Here is a 19897-nt window from a genome sequence, read left to right on the forward strand (position 1 = left end):
AGTGAAAGACCTGTTTCATTAATATGATAGCTTCCTTCACTACATACATTCTCCAGCAGGTACCAAAAAATCTAAAATAGACACCAACGTCAACAAATATACTTTATAGAAATACATGAAAAAGACTGGGGCTAAACCAAATCAATCTCCAGCAGTCCCTAGAGTTCACAATCTGTTTTGCAGCATTTCTTTGATACCCATTTATAAAGAAATATGATCTACCCTGAGGTGTTAATTAAGGTGTATTTAGATGAAGAATATTTGATTGTCTGTCATACTGAGGTACAGTGGAGGCCCCACACCTCAGTCATTTGCCTTTTTTCATAGCAAGTTCAGAGAACTGGATTGGGTGAATAGCATTTCACTGAACTGTATTGTAACATGCATTTAATACCACTGCAGTACTGGCTAGCCTGTATGGAAATATCTTAAGGAAATATTTGTAGTGGTCTACCACAACCATCCAAATGGAAGTCGAAACAACTAACTGTTCATCCCTACCTGCTCTGATACATAATCTCCCAAAGTCTTGGAAAGTACAATTATGTTACCCTCCATCTACAATTTTTCAGAATGTGTTTTGCCAGAGCATTGCTAGCAATTTTAATTTTACTCACCAAATAAAAATTTCAGCTTGACAGTTATATGTTGCTACATATCTGAAAAATGTCTGAAAATTTGTTAGCCTGATATCTTCCCCTTTTCATATCATTTTGCATTACTTACTTTCATAACAATGACAGCTGGTTTTTCTTAGCCACATCTGTTACCAGCATATATTACTGAGTTATTTTAATCCCCTTTTTTAACCCAGGCATTATACTAAGAAAGCCATTTAAGCCTGGTGGAATACTTGTTCCAAACTGCAGCTGCCAATATAATTTAGAAATGTTCATCATATGGATTATTGCTACAGTAGCCTTAGCTATATGGGTTATATCCTGCTAAGTATATAATAGCGGCTGTTATTGTTATATTGGCTTAATTACTGGTGTCATTCTAAGGGGATCCAATGTCTGTCTGCTTGGGATGACATGCTTGACAAGCCACGCTGCTTTGCAAGGGACGGCTTGCACCTGTCACCCCTGGGCTTCCGGATATTGGCCAAGACTCTTGCCACCCCCATAGTGCCTTTTTTAGGCAAGGCTCAAAGGACAAACCCACCTCCCTAGAAAACACAAGTGGAAAAAAAGTAAGGGTAATGCTGCTCAATGCCAGAAGTCTAAACCTCAAGATGCACGCCCTCGAAGCCCTTCTCAGTATGGAGAATATAGATGTCTGTGCAGTGACTGAAACCTGGTTCAAGGCTCCTGAGAGCACCCCAGCACTATCAGGTTTTACCTCATATCATGCTTTCCGGCCCCAAAACTTGAACCGAACCACAAAAGGAGGGGGAGTATCCATATTCATCAAAGATACCCACACCTCCAGGTTAGTGGCAACGCACGAAGCATCGGAGACCATCCAGGTGCAACTAACCATAGGCAAACTGCCTTACAGTTTGTAGCATGTTACAGACCACCCTCTCAAACTCAGGAACCCCACACAGCCTTCCTGAAGACACTAGAGAGTATGAATGTCTCTCCAAATACCATTATATTGGGAGACTTCAACTACCCAAACATAGACTGGGAACATTACTCAAGCCCCAACACCCTAGCCCAAAGGTTCCTACAATTCATAAACTCAAATGCAATGGAACAACTGGTCACCATTCCCACAAGAGGAGACAATATACTAGACCTGATCATCACAAACATGGGGACAAAATGCTCCACACCGGAAGTATATCCCTCTCTGGTAAGATCAGACCATAAATTAATCTCACTGGAAATCCACATCCCGCCCCATCCCCTGCACAAAAGACCACAGTGAAGAACTTCTCAAAAGCCAACTTCACACTTCTTAAGACTGAAATGGTATCCTTCAAGGCCCCTGGGCTAGTGGAAACCACAACCCACACCGCTGAATCCTTTGCAAATGCCTTCTACGGGCACCTTCAAGAATGCATGGATCATGCAATCCCAAATAAAACCAAGACCCATTCCCCAAAGGCAGGCGCCGGTCTGGTGGACCCCAGCCATAAACAAACTCTACAACAGGAGGAGGAAGCTACTACATGACAGAGCAAAATCCCTAAAAGGGAAGGCATCTCTGATCAGTACTAGCAAAAACTACGATCACTCATAAAATCATCCAAGGCCAACTTTGAGAGAAAAATCGCAAAAGACACAAAAGACAATCACAAGGCCTTCTTTAGCTATGTTAGAAACCTGGGTGGAAACTCCCAGATATGCTCAGAGTTAGTCCAAAATGATACAAAATACACTGAACCCACTGACATTGCCAACATTCTGGCAGACAGGTTCAGTGCAAATTTCTCCTCCCTCCCCAAAAGGAGAAATAACTATCCCAGCAGAGTGTAGCCTCCCTAATATCTCAGATGCCCAGGTGAGAGCCGCCTCTCTAAAGCTAAAAACACAGCATCAATGGGACCGGACGGTGTCCCGGCATGTGTGCTACATGAACTCCAAGAGGAACTAAACCCACACATAAGCCTGCTGTTTAATCTTAGCCTTACTACAGGATACGCACCCAAAGAGTGGCGTACGGCGACAGTGGTACCACTTCACAAAGGCGGCGCTTCTACGGACCCTGGAAATTACCGCTCCATAAGCTTGACGAGCCTGGTCTGCAAAGCTATGGAGAGGATCATTATGGAACTCATAAACAAAGACATTGGGGATCTACAGACATTGGATCCTACCCAATTTGGCTTTGTCAAAGGCAGATCCTGCCTTTTGAACTTGATCGACTTTTTTTGAAACAGTCACTAAGGCCATTGATGAGGGTAAGGCAGTTCACACAGCCTACCTTGACCTTGCAAAAGCCTTTGACACAATACCCCACTCGGGCATCATAGACAAACTCACCAGCTTAAATGTAAACCCATATGTCACAAGATGGGTTGCAAACTGGCTCAAGGACAGAACCCACAGGGTCAGAGTTGCTGGAGCTATGTCAGACTCTAAGCCAGTCACAAGCGGTGTCCCACAGGGCTCAGTCCTGGGACCCCTCTTGTTTGGCATTTATTTTTCCGAGGTACAGGCAAACATAGGAGGATTGTGGCTGACAAAGTTCGCAGATGACTGCAAACTGGGCGCCATAATTGATACTCCAGCGGACACAAACATCCTTCAGAGAGGCCTCATTGAAACGGATAATTGGTGCCAGAGCCATGGCCTTAAGCTGAATGCCAAAAAATGTATAGTCATACCCTTTGGGAAAAACAAGGTACCCACAAATTACCACATAGGTGGTAATCCATTAAGTACGGAAGAGGTAATCAGGGACCTTGGGACCCAGGTTGACAGTAACCTCTCATTTGACACTCACATTGCCAAAGTGGTTAGAAAGACCTTCTATATTGCCCACCTTATCATGAAGGGTTTCACATCTAGATCAAGAGAGGTCATTGTGCCCCTGTACTCTTCTCTTATCAGGCCAATGATTGAGTACAATGCCCCATTTGGGATGTATCTTACCTGTCACCTGCAGCAGTTGGAAAGACCCCAAAAGTTCCTCACCAAGAGGATAAAGGGTCTTAAACATATGTCATATGCTGCCCGACTGAAAAAACTCCAGCTCTATTCAGTCGCATACCGCCTACTCAGAGGTGATCTGTGCCTAACGTACAAGGCCATGTCCAATCCGGAATTAATGGACATGCTCCACCTTAGTAAATCCAAATCCACCAGAGCCACGAGAGCAAGAGACTTAAACCTCAACACAGAAATAAATAGGACGTGCTGGAGGGACAGATTCATAACCCAGAGGCTCCCTACACTCTGGAACAGAATCCCAATCCATGTTAGGCAGAGCCCCTCACTGACTCTATTCAAGAGAAATCTTGACGAGTGGATGGGAGATCGTAGGTTTACCCCGGGGGTCATCTCTGTGTCACTACTAGACAGAGGCACAGTAAACTAAACCCCAAAAGGGCGTAGTATTCTCATCCTAAGGGGTGGTGAAAGCCACACACACTCTGGCTAGGCTTATAAATGCCCTAGGGCAGATAGCCTAGTACGAACCTATGAACCTATGAACCTATTATGTCCTACACTATTTAATGTACAATATAATATTCAGAATGAACATATGATGATTTTTATTAATCAACAATGCATGCTGGGATGTACTGAAAATATATTACTGCATAACCAGGCTTATAAGGCATTCCTCCACTCATCTTGCACCTCATAACACACTGGGAATAAAGTAATATTGTCACTTCTTACATATACAAACATCTAACTTTCAGGCTTTCTTTCTATCTTCTTTTATTTATTTAGTCCAACAGTGCTGGAAAATAAAAAAAAATACAAAAAAAACAAAACATTTGTCAGAGCTATAGTGTACATAATTTTTGTTTATTACCACTCTACCCATCCATGTCATCAGGAATGTAGATACCTTCTACCTACATCTTCATGAGTTTGGGTATATTTTGTCTGCAAAATCTGTAACAAAGTCCTACACCTACCACAGTTAAAACTAACCATTTTCACATTCTGCACAAAGAAAATATACATAGACAAATCTCCAAAGCAGCAACACTCACCCAAATCTAACCTTAGAAATAATATCCAATAAAAAAGAGAAAATAAAGTGGAAAAATATAACAAGACAATCAAAACAATGCATTACCTACAAGTCAGGCTGAAATTAACAAAAGCATTAACAAAACCAAATAAAAACTTAAAATCCACAAACTGCACAAATATATTACAAAAATAAATTATATTAACCTAACTCTAATTACAATACCATAAAACTAGCAGTATATAACCCAAACACAAAAAAGAAACAAATGAATAAAAGATATAGTTACCTCACAAAACTAGCAGAAAATGACCTGCAAGATAGTTCCACTCATAAAACGCTAAGGAAATTATGTAAACCCTATTCAACTGACAAGTTACACAATTACTACATCCTGTGCCTTAAATATTAAATAAAATATGTTGTACTGTCGAATTAAGCAATTTGGTTCAAAATGAGTAATGATACTTATCTTCTCTGAACCAATAGTACAATATTTCATTTATTCTGCAGCAGACTCCTACAGATTATATCTAGCTATATCTATCTATATCTATCTATGTATATATATATATATATATATATATATATATATATATATATATATATATATATATATATACATATATATTTTTTTAAAGGTGCGCATGACATCCGCAATTTCCAAAAAAAACATACTTTGAACAGTTGTTAGGTGCATATACAGAAATAGGAGACAGACTTTCCAAAACTTACAGTCACATTGTTGTTACTCTCTCTCTTACTGAAACAAGCTCTATTGAATGGCAACCAAGTGGGGAGCCATGCATTTTATTTTGTTTTATTTTATTTATACCTTGTTAAATAGACGAAAACACTGATCCAACTGAAGCATTTGAGGCTCAGCCTTGAAAAATATGACAAGTAGAATGGGGCATCTCCTTAGGGTTAGAGTCTCAGAATAGAAGAGAGATCAGCGCCCCCCCCCCCATTGGAGAAGTCTGGTTTCATAACCAAAGCTGTGTGTATAGATAAGGCAAAGTGAATGTAAATGGTACTTAAACTGATACACAAACTGTGGCTCCTTAGCTGGCAATGATAGGACATTCCATCTCCCAAGAGACAGTTTCCATTTCCATGGCCTAGTCCATCTTAATCCATCCCTTTCCTGCCTTCCACTTGATTGCCATCACTGCTGACTCCTTCCCTTTAACTTGTGGGTGGTGAGCTTATATGGTGGCTTCACACTGTGTTTTTGCACCGAGCCTGGCTGGGAAATTTGGGTTACCCAGTTCCTAGGCACTTGCCTTTGAACAACATCTTCAGGCCTGGCTCCAGGGGTGGTTGTCAGTGTTTTTGTTCCCGGCAAGGTTCACAGATTCCTTAAATGAACCTTCATAGGGTGGATATTCTAGGCCACCATTTGTCCCCTCATCTTAGACCAAAGTGCCAAGGATGACCCTACCATGAGTATAAAGCTTTGGATAAAACAGCTTTCAGGATCTCTCGAGCAGACAAACTTTATAGATGTTGAATGTTTCCTAAACTCGTCCCATTTTTGAGAAGAATTTTTTTGGTTCAGGGCTACAATGTTTATCAAAAATATCTTTTTGCTCTCAAAGTATGTGTATTATAGAGGATCATGATTGGGTAATGAACATAACTTGCTTATTATGTGTTTGAGACATGTATGCCAAGAAAGTCACCTTGAAAGTGAAGCTCAAAGTGAATTTTTTGGCATCCATATTGAGGACACATAATTTAAGGTTATGATTGGTGACCCAATCATAATCCTCTGTTATTTAAGGTTATGATCCGTGATGCAATCATAATTCTTTGTAGTGCATGGAGCTTTATCTGCTCCATGTACTGCTATTTATAGGGGAAAAATTGCTAAGCGTTTTCCCAACTTTTCAAGCTGCAAAACACTTAGCGAGCACTGTCAAGAGAGGTAGTATACAATCCATTAAACACAGTCCATTACATTTACATTTACCTTTCATCCCTCTCAGGTGTCTAGATTTTCACTATACATCCAGATTACTGCTTCATATTTTTGGTGTGTTCCTCATAAAATCTGTGTTTTTCAGACAACCACTGAGGACTGAAGTCACTAAATAATGGTATACATTTGAGTTTCAGAGTTTGTATCCTTCGAAAATGGATGCTAACAAATCCTGTTATTCTAGCAACTAAGTTTGTTTGAGGAAGTTGGGGACACATTACCAGTACGGACAGCAGGCAGAAACAAATCTTTTGATGTCCTTCTATTCATCTGTTGCAGTATTCTTCACATGAGGGAGTTGCCTGCCCAGGCGACCCAACGTCTGCCAGTATACCAAAGTCTTTTACTTCCATGAGGTGCACAGTATGCTTGATGTAAGCTGCTATCGGACATAGGCCATAAAAGTGATGTATGGGTGCACCATCTTCAAAACATCTTTTCCACCAGTCGGATCGCCAGTCCCGGACGTCGCTCTGCTGCCTTAATTGTTTTCTTCAATAAAGATAAGTGCCCCATTGGGGAACCTTTTTGTCTTTTGCTACTGTTTTTTCTTGGTTGAGATTTGATGCCATCCAAGAAGGGGAAGTGTGAGTGTGGAAGGCAGATTCCATACAAGGACAGCCACTCCTCCCAAGAGACCTGTGGCCCTCGGGATCCTAACTTTGTGCAAGAGAAATTGACCGTAGCGCCTTTCATGCCTGCCTCCTCTAGCTCCCTCAAACACTGCACCTGGAAAAATGTCCTCCTAGTGGCTATAACCTCTGCCAGACCATTCTCTGAGCTCCAGACCCTGATGTCTTCTCCCTCCCTTCTTGGTCTTCCACAAAGACAGGGTTTCCCTTTGCACCAACCCTTCTTTCCTGCTAAAAGTAGTTAATGAGTTGTCCTTAAACCAGACCATTCACTCGCCAAAATTTTTCCCCTCTCCCCAAAACAATAGTGAGAGGATCATACACACACTTGACTTGCACAGACAACTCAGGTTTTACCTTCACAAAACTAAACTTGTTAGAAAATCAGACCAACTATTTGTGTATTTCCACCCTAGGGCTCTGGGATTGCCTGTATCCAAACAGACCATCTCCAACTGGATCTCCAAATCCATCTCTTTTTGCTATGCCTGTCATGGAAAATCCCTTGCCTGCTTGATCAAGGCTCACTCTGCAAGAGCAGTGTCCTCCTTGGGGGTTTCCTCAGGGGACTAGACAACAACTCCATTCTAGAAGCAGCAACTTAGAACTTGGTCCACACTTTCACCAAACACTACAAACTGGATTTGCCAGGGCCATTCTTCATGGTTTCCTGGAAAATTCTTCTGCTACCTCCACCTTCCTTTCTGCATGAACTTTGGTATTCTCCCTCATGAAAAGAATACTGCAACAGATGAAGAGAAGGGCATAGAATAGCTGTGTAAGAACTTACCATAATGATAGATGTCCTTCTCTTCTCTTTTGCAGTATTCTATTCCACCAACCTTCCTCACTTCCTTCAGTTCTTGGATGTACTGACTGTCTAGCCCTTGGACTGTCTCTTGGTCTGGGGCTTCAGTTCTGAGGATGGTGCATGCATATGTCACGTTCATGACCTACATCCAATAGCAACCTACATCAGACATATGGCATACCTCGTGGTAGTAAAAGATTTTGGTATACTGGCTGACGTTGGGTCGCCTGGGCAAGCAACTCCCTCATGTAAAGAATACTGCAGCAGAGAGGAGAAGGACATCTATTGTTATGGTACGTTCTTACACAACTATTCTTTCTGCCACTGTCATTTACTGGGCAATACTGGCTGATTTTACTGCCTGGTGCTAGATCTGACCTTAACAGCTTTAGTGGGGGGGTGCTTAATATTTGTTAGGGTTGGGTCATGCACCGCTCTGGCCCTTAGCTGGTTTGTCTTTTTCCAAATATAGGTGCGTGATCACTGCACTCCATGCACTACAAACCTATTATCTAAATTACTTGTTAGACATATCACAGAATGCAGTACTTGTTTTTGGACTGAGCAGTACTGGTCACTAATGATCAGCTCAACAAAGACAGCTCAGACTTGGCTGAATGGCCAAAAAGTACATTTCTTGAAATTTTCTGCATCCATTTTATCATAGGATCATAGGATCATATGATGTTACTAGGCTATTGGCCCTGAGGCCATTATAAGCCTAGCCAAGAGTTTAACCCATGCATAGATAAATCAGCACCCGATGCCTCTGTCCAGCAGGGACACAGGTGGAATCCCAGGGATGCATTTTCTATTTCCCATCCAGTTATCCAGATTGCACTTAAAAAGGGGTAAAGAGGTACTCTACTTAACGTGGCAAGAGAGTTTATTCCATAGATAGGGGATTCTCTGGGACACAAATCTGTCCCACCAGCAAGTCCTATTGATGTCACAAACCAGGTTGAGGCCGCGTTTGCGGGTTACTTGAGTGGAGCTTGACTTGCGAATATGCAGCAGTCCCATCAAGGTGGGGTCCGAGATCGCCTTGTATGCCAGACAGAGTTCACTTCTAAGGAGTCTGTATGAAACAGAGTAGAGGGATAGGGCTTTTAGCCTATCTGTGTATGGTAGATTTTTGAGGCCCTGGATTCTCCTGATGAGGGACCTCTGTGATCTCTCCAGCTGCTGCATGTGCTTTGCGAGGTACATGCTGAATGGGGCATTGCACTCAATAATGGGCCTTATAAGGGAAGAATACAGGGATGTTATGACCTCCTTGTCCCTGGATGAGATACCCTGACTTATGAGGTGGGTGATGTAGAAAGCTTTCTGTACAATGGAAGGAATATGGTGGTTAAAAGTCAGGCTGCTATCAATCTGGGTGCCCAAATCCCTCACAACTGACTGCATGCTTAGAACGTTGTTATTAATGTGATAATTTGTGGGGACATCTCTCTCCCCAAAGGGGATGATGATGCATTTTTTTTGTATTCAGCTTGAGGCCATGTTTCTGGCACCAGTTAATTGTTTGGGTGAGACCCTCTTGGAGGATGTCCACATCACTAGGGGAATTGATGACAGCTCCCAACTTGCAGTCATCTGCAAACTTGATCAGCCATAGCCCACTGGTTTTGGTCTGTACCTCAGAAAAGTATATCCCATATAACAGAGGCCCCAAGACCGAACCCTGGGGGACGCCACTTGATACAGGTCTACTGCTTGAGGCAGCTTCCCCTATTTTGACTAGGTTGGTTCTGTCAGTGAGCCAGTTGGCTACCCATCTGGTAACATATGGATTGATGCCTAGTTGACAGAGTTTATCTATTATGCCAGAGTGGGGAATAGTTTTGAAGGCTTTGGCCAGGTCAAGTTAGGCAGTGTGTACTGTCTTCCCCTCATCCATGGCTTTGGTGACTGTCTCAAAGAAGTCGTCCAAATTTAACAGACATGACCTCCCCTTGACAAAGCCAAACTGTGTGGGATCCAGTGTTTGGAGGTTGCTAATGTTCTTGTTAATGAGGTCCATGATAATCTGTTCCATGGTCTTGCAGATCAGGCTAGTTAGGCTGACGGGTCTATAATTTCCTGGATCGGTGGATGCTCCACCTTTGTGTAAAGAGATGACAGTGGCTGTCCTCCACTCAGCAGGGACAAAGCCAGTACTCAGGCTTTGGTTGAATAGGGCACTTAATGGTGTTGCAAGTTCCTGCCTGAGTTCATGCTGGATGCAGCCTGGGATGTTATTGGGTCCCATGGAGGCTGTATTTTTTGCCTTTGAGAGAGCAGTGATGACCTGATCACTAGATATAAGGGGAAGGGGGCAGGTACTGGGAATGTCCCTGATTTACTGACGGGGGGGACAGAGGGGTGAAATTTTTGCTGAATCTGTCATCCAGCAAGTTTGCTATATCTATGGCATTTGTATATGTGGTGTCCTTGATCACCAGTTCTGAAGAGATCTGGGTGCTACCTTTGAGATTACGGACATATGTGAAGAAGGCCATATGATTGTCTCTAGTAGATGTGATCAATTTGGACTCTACGTTTGCTTTAGAGGATTTCACTAGTGCTCTTATTTGCTTGTTTATGCTAAGGACAGATTGCTTCCAATTGGATACCTGCTCCTTCTTGGTCCTGGACAGCAATTTTTTTCTTTTGTTATAGAGTTTATTTATTGCAGATGTCCACCAGACAAGTTTACTCTTCCTTGTGGAGGATGATTTATTCCTGACAGGTATTCCTGATCCCATGCATCTATATAAATGTTCGTATAGTAATTTGGTATAGTTTTGGATACTGGTGCCAGTTCCTAGAGAGGGGGAGGGAGCTGTGAAACTGTTTATACCATCCCTCAGGAGACTGTAATCAGCTTTGGAGAGGTTTTTTGATTGGCCCTAGCTGGGGGGGGGGGGGTCAGGGGAGATAGTGACTTTGAACGTGACCACTTTATGGTCGAATCTTACAAAGGAGGATGATGCTGCAGGTATGCTGCAGTGGTTACTCATGTTGGTTAATACCACGTTCAAGATATAATCACCTCTTGTGGGGGTATTGACTAGCTGTTCCAAAGCATTTGCATTGACAAACTTGAGGAATCTATGGGCATTTGTGCTCTGGCAAGAGTAGTTCTTCCAGTTACTTTCTTGAAATAAAGTAATCTTGGAGCTGATTACAGGTCATGAGGACTTGCATGGGATGGGGTTTGCCTGGGCACTGGGGACATGGGCAAATAGAGCCCAACAGGAACAAGTTCATGAAAATGTCCTAAAAATGTCACCTTGTAATTATTGTCTTTCATGTGTTGCACTTTGAAGTATTATCCTACACCCCTTTGGGTCAGACCTGACTCATCATATTAAACAACTAGAGTGAATACAAAGATACCACACAAAAAGGATAAATGATTACAAACAGGAAAATTATGAAGACAGACTAAGAACTCTTCTGCTAATCTTATTTAAAAAAGTATCTGAGGAGAGAACTTTGGTTACTTCCCAAGTCCATGAATTGTTACTTTAGGACTGTGATATTTACCTTATTCATACTAGTTCTTATGGGCATACTAATAAAACTAAACATTAATATCACTAAGAGAGGGAACAGCATTATGGCTCAGAGAATATAGCTCTCTTGGAATAGGACCTCACTAACTATAAAAGAGACGGCAGTGTGCACACTTTTAAATGTAACCTGGATAACTACATGGGAACAAATGGCACAGATGGATGGAATGTTACTGAACTTTCCTAATGACCAGTAAAACCTTGACTTACAACCTATGAACCTAAAGAGCATATGATTAGCATACGCGTCTCTTAATCTCTAAAACTCTGTCTTTTCAAATGTATAATTTCCATGAGGTATTAGAATATTTCCTTTATACCCCCTTTGTCTCACCTACACTGTGCAGGTTATATTCTTGGAATCATGCTTCAAAAGACATCTCATGCAGCCCTTCTTTCATTTTATCTGTCTTCTCCTGAGATGCCTACAGTTGAATGAATAAAAAACAGATCTCATCCTATTTATAAAAATCATAGTTTTCTGTAATGTAACAAAAAAAACCCACATTTATCAGTGGTCATTAGATATGGTGCATAAAAGCCTACAGAATAACACAATCACTTATTCCCTTAAGGATGTAAGCCTCTAGACTTGTATCTTAGCACAGCTATGAAGCATACATTTCTAAAACTAAACAGAAATGCGCTAACAAAAACAGTAAAGTGGTAGTTGCCATTAAGCTTACCTTTCAGGGTTTCTGTAATAAACTGTTTTAAATAATGCATGTCCTTTGCTCCTTCTGTCTTTGTGTTACTAGATGCATACCATCCATTCTCCACAATATATATTTTGGGGCTGTTGTATTCTGCACTTATCCATGAAAGTGCCTGCCTTAAATTAATTGACTCACTCTGCTTGAATTTAGGAATGATGTCTGGTTTCTGAAAACTGAGTACTGGTCCAAAAGAGAGTGCAAAAAAATCAGCCGTGTCCCTTACAGACATTTTATCACTTTCATTGAAAACTGGCAACAAGTAAGAAAGATTATCTCTCATGCAGGCAGGATAATCTCCATCCACAAATATTGGTTTTGCAAACCATCCTAGTACAAAGTTGAGTGAGTACTGGCACGCTCTGATGTCTTGGTCGGTCATATGCTTGGGTTTTATCCAATGGGTGCCTAGAGCAATGGACACCTGGCCCCCTTGATGCTGACGGAAAGTCTCGTTGTAGAGATGCCAGACTGCTGCATGTGCCTAGTGGGGAGAGAAGCAAAATAAGTAAAACTGTATGCAATAATCATGTTGAAAATACTGACGAGACTAATTTGCAACACATTCTGCTCTATGTTTAAACCACGGGAATAAGATGCACACATGCATATATCAATTTCAAAAAATACTGAAAATGTATATAAAGATTTAATACTATTTTTTTATAGAATTTAGATGTGTGTTCCACATTGTAAGCACTGCCTGAATATTTATATCATATTCACCTACTGTATGCTGTTGATTGAAACCCTACTCTTCCATACCTCTCAACCACTTAGTTCAAGAAATCTGGACAAAGCCTAACATAATGGGGGAACAGAAGCCTAAAAACAGTGACCAATTTTAAATATTGTTCTTATACACTTAGAAGGTTGCAGGAATAACAGGATTTTGTGTTAGCATGCATTTTCTGAAGGATATGAAGCCTGAAATACAAATGCATGTTGTTATTTAGTGACGTCACTACTCAGTGATTTGCCAAAAAAAAAAAATATTTATGGGGAACAGACCAAAAATATGAGGTGAAAATCTGCACAGTTAAGAGGTATGTACCCCTCTAATACCATGCCATTTAAAAGCCACCAAAATGAAAAAAAAAAAACACAATTCACTGGTTCATCATTTTTTTCACTCTGGCTGTCTAGAATACAGTAATACAGCATTGTGTTTTCAGCAAACCGACCCTAGCACCACTGATGACCGCATGAATTATATTTCATTAGTTAAACTCTGATAATGGTTGTTGCTTGTAGCATAATATTTAATTAATTATATATTGCATCAATGTTATATCATGAGTTTAGCAGTATGTAGCATAATGTGATCAAAGATGTAGCTAGGTCAACTGGTGCCCTGAACAGTCCCCAGACTGGCACCTCTTGTTGGTACAAGCTGATGGGAGAAAAAATTCTTTAGAAGTTGACAGTTGATGACCGAGAATAAAATGGTCCTCCAAATATTGAGGACTAAAAACAAGGTTCTTCAAATAGCAGAGTTATACTAGCTCTTTGCTACAGCTAGTAACTCATCCACATACATGCACATGTGTATGAGCATGTGAGCATGTAGGCGCGCACACATGCAAGTACACACACTAAAAGCACAAATAAACAGATTAATTTAAGCAGCCACAATATCAGCTGTGGCTGTTTAATTGATTGATGAAACTGTACTTGCTCCTGGTTGGTAACACTTCTGCCATGCAGACTGCACCCCTTGTGAGCTTGCACCAGGGGCAGCCACCCCTTCACCTTACCAAAGTGTTAGTGCTGAACACAATGTACGTTTGGCACATTCATTCTGGCCAGCATATTTTACCCAGTTAGTAAAATGAACCTATGAATAACAGTATCGTATCTACCATACAGATCTTGAGGCTTTTTACATCACTCCACAGCAGTAGTATGACATCATATTCAGATCAAAAGCATCATTTGTGTGTGTGTTTGTAAAGTGGAGTAGTGCAACACTACAATCCTCCTCCATTTGATATGTAATATTCATTTTCATCACAAGCGCGCACACACACACACACACACACACACACACACACACACACACACACACACACACACACACACACACATTATATCAAAAATAAAAAAAAAAATAGCACCTCTAATTATCAAGCACAATTGCTCAAAATGTACGATTGAAAAAATAAATTAAAAACTTGTCTCCCCTGCACCCCCTCACACCCCTTGCTAATTATATACATATCAACTCCAAGATTACACAAAATCACTGACGAAAGGTAGAACATCCATGGAGTTTTGGAGTTTTCATCAAAAAGAGACAAGCTGGTACTGCTGATCAAAAATCATCTGTTCAAAATTTGCTGGACTTTTTTTGTAAGATCACAAAACAGCTGGGATCGGAGAGTTTGCTCTTTTTCCACTGTAGCACAATTTCTGACTTGGTATGTATATTATTATCAGGGGATATGGGGTGTGGGGGTGTTTGTCCCCTGCAAAAAACATGTTTTTATTTCTTTTTGTTATGTCTGGATTGAGCATTTATGCTCGATGACTGGTTCAAGCTTGATTTTTGATTTAATGTTTTATATATACATATATATATGTATATATATATATATATATATATATATATATATATATATATATATATATATATATATATATATATATATGGTTTCACTTCAGAATCCTGAACTTCATAATCCGGAAGCCCAAAATCCTGAAAATTCAAAATCCTGAAAACTCAAAATCCTGAATCCCAAAATACTGAAAACACACAGGATACATATACTGACCATAGACAACACAAACCATATGACATTCCACCGAATATAAGCAGGGGGGCAAGCCCCTCTGCACCCCCCAAGTGGGGGGCTATGCCCCCCCCGCTACTTAAATATATCAACTTCAAGATTGCACTTCACTACACTATCATGAGTTATGTTGTAGCATAGCAAGGTAAAAGGGAACATTACTAAGGTTACAACAGATAGTCATGAAACATGTGATGGTATGTTTGACATTTTTTTTCTGTGGAGTGCAATCTTGGAGTTGATATATTTAATTAGCAGGGAGCCCCACTACCTATACTTGGTGAAAAGTGCTATCCTTTCTCTTGTGTTTCTGTGATTCCTTGTGCTGGAATATTGTCATTCTTTGCATCCTGTATAGTTTCAGTATTTTGGGATTCAGAATTTTGAGTTTTCAGGATTTTGAATTTTCAGGATTTTGGGCTTCCAGATTATGAAGTTCAGGGTTGTGATATTTCAGGATTCTGAAGTGAAACCATATATATATATATATATATATATATATATATATATATATATATATATACATATATACGTTGCCAAAGTGGTTAGAAAGACCTTCTATATAGCCCACCTTATCACGAAAGGTTTCACATCTAGATCAGGAGAGGACATTGTGCCCCTCTACTCATCAGGCCCATAATTGAATACAATGCCCCATTTGGGATGTACCTTACCCGACACCTGCAGCAACTGGAAAGACCCCAAAAGTACCTCCCCAAGAGGATCAAGGGACTCAAACAGATGCCCTATGCAGTTCGGCTAAAGAAACTCCAGCTCTACTCAGTTGCTTACCACCTACTCAGAGGCGATCTGTGCCTGACGTATAAAGCCATGTCCAACCCAGAATTAATGGACATGCTCCACCTCAAGAAATCCAAATCCCTTAGAGCTACACACTCCAGGGACTTAAACCTCAGCACAGAAATAAATAGGACATGCTGGAGGGACAGATTCATATCCCAGAGGCTCCCCTCACTCTGGAACAAAATCCCAGTCCAAGTTAGGCAGAGCCCCTCACTAACCCTCTTAAAGAGAAATCTTGATGAGTGGATGGGAGATCGTAAGTTTATCCCGGGGATCTCTTCTGTGTCCCTGTTAGACAGAGCACAGTAAACTAACCTTAAAAGGGCTATCTTCTGTGACCTACTATTCCAAGGCACAGTCTACTAATCTAAAAGGGTGGCGAAAGCCAAACACACTCTGGCTAGGCTTATAAATGTCCTAGGGCAGATAGCCTAGTATCAACCTATGAACCTATATATACACACGTTTGTATATATGGGTCTACTTTTACTTACTGAATTTCTACTTCTTTGAATCAGAAATGGCCGACCCCATTTCAGCGAAATACCATTCAACCAAAACCACGGACCACTGAACTGCTTTCCCTGGGAAATGAAGCACTTGGCCACCAGGTGAACCTTGCCCTTTTCCCCAGTGCAGTGCAATCTTGGAGTTGGTATATTTAATTAGGGGTATGTGGGGGTGAAGCTCCAAACTTGGGTGCCTTTAACTTCTTTCCATTGAATTTTTTTTCCCTGGTGGCAAAGTGTTTTTTTTTCTCAGGGAAAGCAGTTCAGTAGTCCATGGATTTGATGGAATGGTGTTTCTCTGAAGTGGATTTGTCAATTTCCTATTCAAAGAAGTGTAAATGCAGTGAGTAAATATATATATAAAATTTTGTGTGTGTGTGTGTGTGTGTGTGTGTGTGTGTGTGTGTGTGTGTGTGTGTGTGTGTGTGTGTGTGTGTGTGTGTGTTTTGTGTGTGCATGTGTGTGTGTTTATATGATGCAGAGTGAATGACTCTGACTCTGAACCACACAAAGTGGCTGTGCACCAGGTTAAGTGCTGTACAACACTATGTTCATGGCCACAGTAATGGCACACCATATACATCTGTGAGTGCAGCATGTGTTAGCAAGACACTGCTCTGAACAAGTACACATTAAGTACAGGCCCTTAACTTGTAGTTATATGTGAATACCATACGTATCTATGAGTCTGAAACTGTTTTGTGCATGCAGGATCTACCACAAAGTGTACATACATGCATCATACATGACAATAGAAGTACAACATGCATGGAACGGAAGCCACACATTGGTGCAATGGCACTGTCTGAAGTTGGAGATACTTGAGATGGAGTAGGGGTCATTAATATGCAGTGTGTTTCACCTAAATATAGGGATAAACATTCAGTTAGAAGGACAAGTTATTTTGCTGCATGATGTACCTTTAGTGTTATAAATACTGCTGTAAGCAGTACCATGGTCAACCCTGACAGTCAGATGCCCAGGATAATGTAAGGGAAATCTTCTGTTCCTATCCCCTAGTTTGTCACTGTTCTCTCCACTCACCATGTAAATATTTCTTAGAAATGGTCATTGTAACATCAGAACAAGCTTATTAACATCACTGAATGCTACCTCTGGTTACCTGTAAGCTTGTGTCAAAACAAACTGTAATTCACAGCCTGGCTTTGTGACATACAGGAATAAATCCCTTTCTATGACCCAGATGAAGTGAGTTATAATAGTAGCTTGAACAATTGAAGAGCCAGGCACAGGAGGACTGGAATGTATGGCTGGTGCTGGCTTGCCCTTCCTGAGGGGATGGAGTGGTGGTTTTGACTGGCCAATGACCATAATGCAACTAAAGGCTTGCACAGCACAAAAGGCTAGAAATTAAGACATGGGCTTGGTGGTACCAAGCTGGTGATGTAATTATCATTAGCATGTGGATATGTGGATAGAAGTATGCATATACATGGGGTGGGCAGGATTCCCCATGGTGGCACAGGTGTTCACATCAGTGGGAGGTTTAGGGCCTTAAAAGTAATGCTGTCTTTGCTAAGATGTTGGGAAAGACACAAGCCATGTCCACAGCTGCCTGAAGCATGGACCCTACAGTCAATTGTCACCTCTTTGCTGAGAATAGTTAATTGACTGAAATGAATAGTCTCATAACTGATATGGAGGCTTGATTTCTGACATGCACCAACGTGAAAAGCACATAGAAAAAAATGTAATTCAGTGGCTCTGACAATGATCTGAGTAGTGAAACTTAACGTGTCAGAGCATCTGGCTGTATTACTTATTATTGTGCTTCACCAACACTTATTGTACAGCTACGCATGGATATTAGTGTGAAAACTCATGGCAAGAGCTTCAGGAACAGACGGAATTATGTACTCCTTGTAATGTGTCATGCATTCTATACCATTACAGACCTGCTGTGCTGTACTCATGTTTAAGAGTGTTTAATGCAGTAACATACAACTACTGTAGGCTGAGATAGTACTGTGCAAGTGAGCTTCCACCTGCTTCTGGCTACAAAAGCAAGTGGCTGGGATGTTGTTTGGGGGGCTGAGGCTTATTAAATTGTTTGATGATAGTGTGCCTCTGTTCTGTTTACAACATGGATACATGTGGTAGTCACAAAAAGAAGGTGAACAAAGAGCTGTGAGGGCACATTTGACTGAGTTAGTAGCTGACATTAAAGTGTTCGTTAGGCATGGCAGTCTCAAATCTAAGTGACATCATAGGGATACTGACATGACAGGTCACACAAAGAGGGAGGCAAGAAATTTTCAACTTCAGTGGCAATGTGGACATGCAGACATTCCAACTGATAAGGCAACAATAGTGGTCATCTTACCCATGTGTCCATTGGTGGTACCAAGTGCTTACTTGGAGTTCTACAGTGGTTAAGTGCTTTCTTACTGACAACACAGATTCTCTGCATGTGTATGCTATTTAACTTGACTGGATGAATGAACGTTTTCATCACTCTATGTGTACAGGTGGAATATGGTGCCAAGGAGGATAGAGGACCAGTTCACACAATGGTGGGCTGCATTGATGTCACAAAAGATACAATGTCATGCCACTACAGTGCTTGCAGATCACCATTCAGATATGCCATTTTGTATTAATGTTTACACAATTATCATCACTATGTCACATTTCATTCTTGTTCTTTCCAGTCACATGACCAGTACTCGTGCTACAGTCATGACTGTTGGGACACATGTTTTTCAGCGTAGCATTAATAAAGACAAACAAGTTGGCACATAAGCTATTTGTCTAGCCAGACATAGTAGGGAAGTCATGTAGCTGTGACTCCTTCTCTGGATACAAAACAGATGATAACATGATGCAATATGTCTTTGCTAAGCTTGATACATGTATTGGTGGCAATCATGTTACAGTGAATATTTCTAAAGGTTTCAGAAAATTAGACAGTTTACAGGGCTGAGGCAACACAAATTTCACAAGATAGTTGGAAATACTGTGGGAACATGGCCATTGATTGACATAGCTATTGTCAGGCAGACACGCACACACACGGAGAATCGGTTTAAAGCAATCGGAAACAAGTACCACAGATATAGACATGAGGTCAGTCTGTGTGATAGCTCCAAAGCTGTGTGCAGCATGGCAACAAATATGTGGGAAGTTGAAAGCACTGACTGTGTGGCTGCAGGTGATTTAATTATTTATTTATTGACATTTGATTACCGGGAAAGTCAGAATGTGTAGAAGCCCATTTTCAGAGGAGGCCCGGGGAGAAAAGCTCCAAATTATTGCAAAACATTTTAAGAACAATAATTTTACAATCTTCAAAAATAAAACAAAAACATCTGCAGTTTAAATAAGTACAACAAAATAAACATAATATAAAAACAGTGGTTAAGAATCGATACAAGGTATATGACAATCATTTAATATTTAGAAGAATTTTAGACAGTTTTTAGACAAATTAAAGGTAATTTAGTCTAATACAAATAGGAATTGCAAT

The 19897-nt window shown here is 40.8% G+C and overlaps 1 protein-coding gene across 1 annotated transcript in view; it reads right to left on the reverse strand.

The window, feature by feature from the left end:
* The window catches only part of KL (klotho), a 528595-nt gene that overhangs the window by 108458 nt on the left and 400240 nt on the right, over nucleotides 1-19897 (reverse strand). Inside the window, exon 2 of the mRNA XM_044073220.1 lies at nucleotides 12279-12789. Within this exon, the coding sequence (XP_043929155.1) occupies nucleotides 12279-12789 (511 nt within the window). The remainder of the gene's footprint in view (nucleotides 1-12278; nucleotides 12790-19897) is intronic.

The sequence above is a fragment of the Protopterus annectens genome, chromosome 5.part1 (assembly GCF_019279795.1).
Source record: "Protopterus annectens isolate FY-2018-M chromosome 5.part1, PAN1.0, whole genome shotgun sequence".
NCBI lineage: Eukaryota > Metazoa > Chordata > Ceratodontiformes > Protopteridae > Protopterus > Protopterus annectens.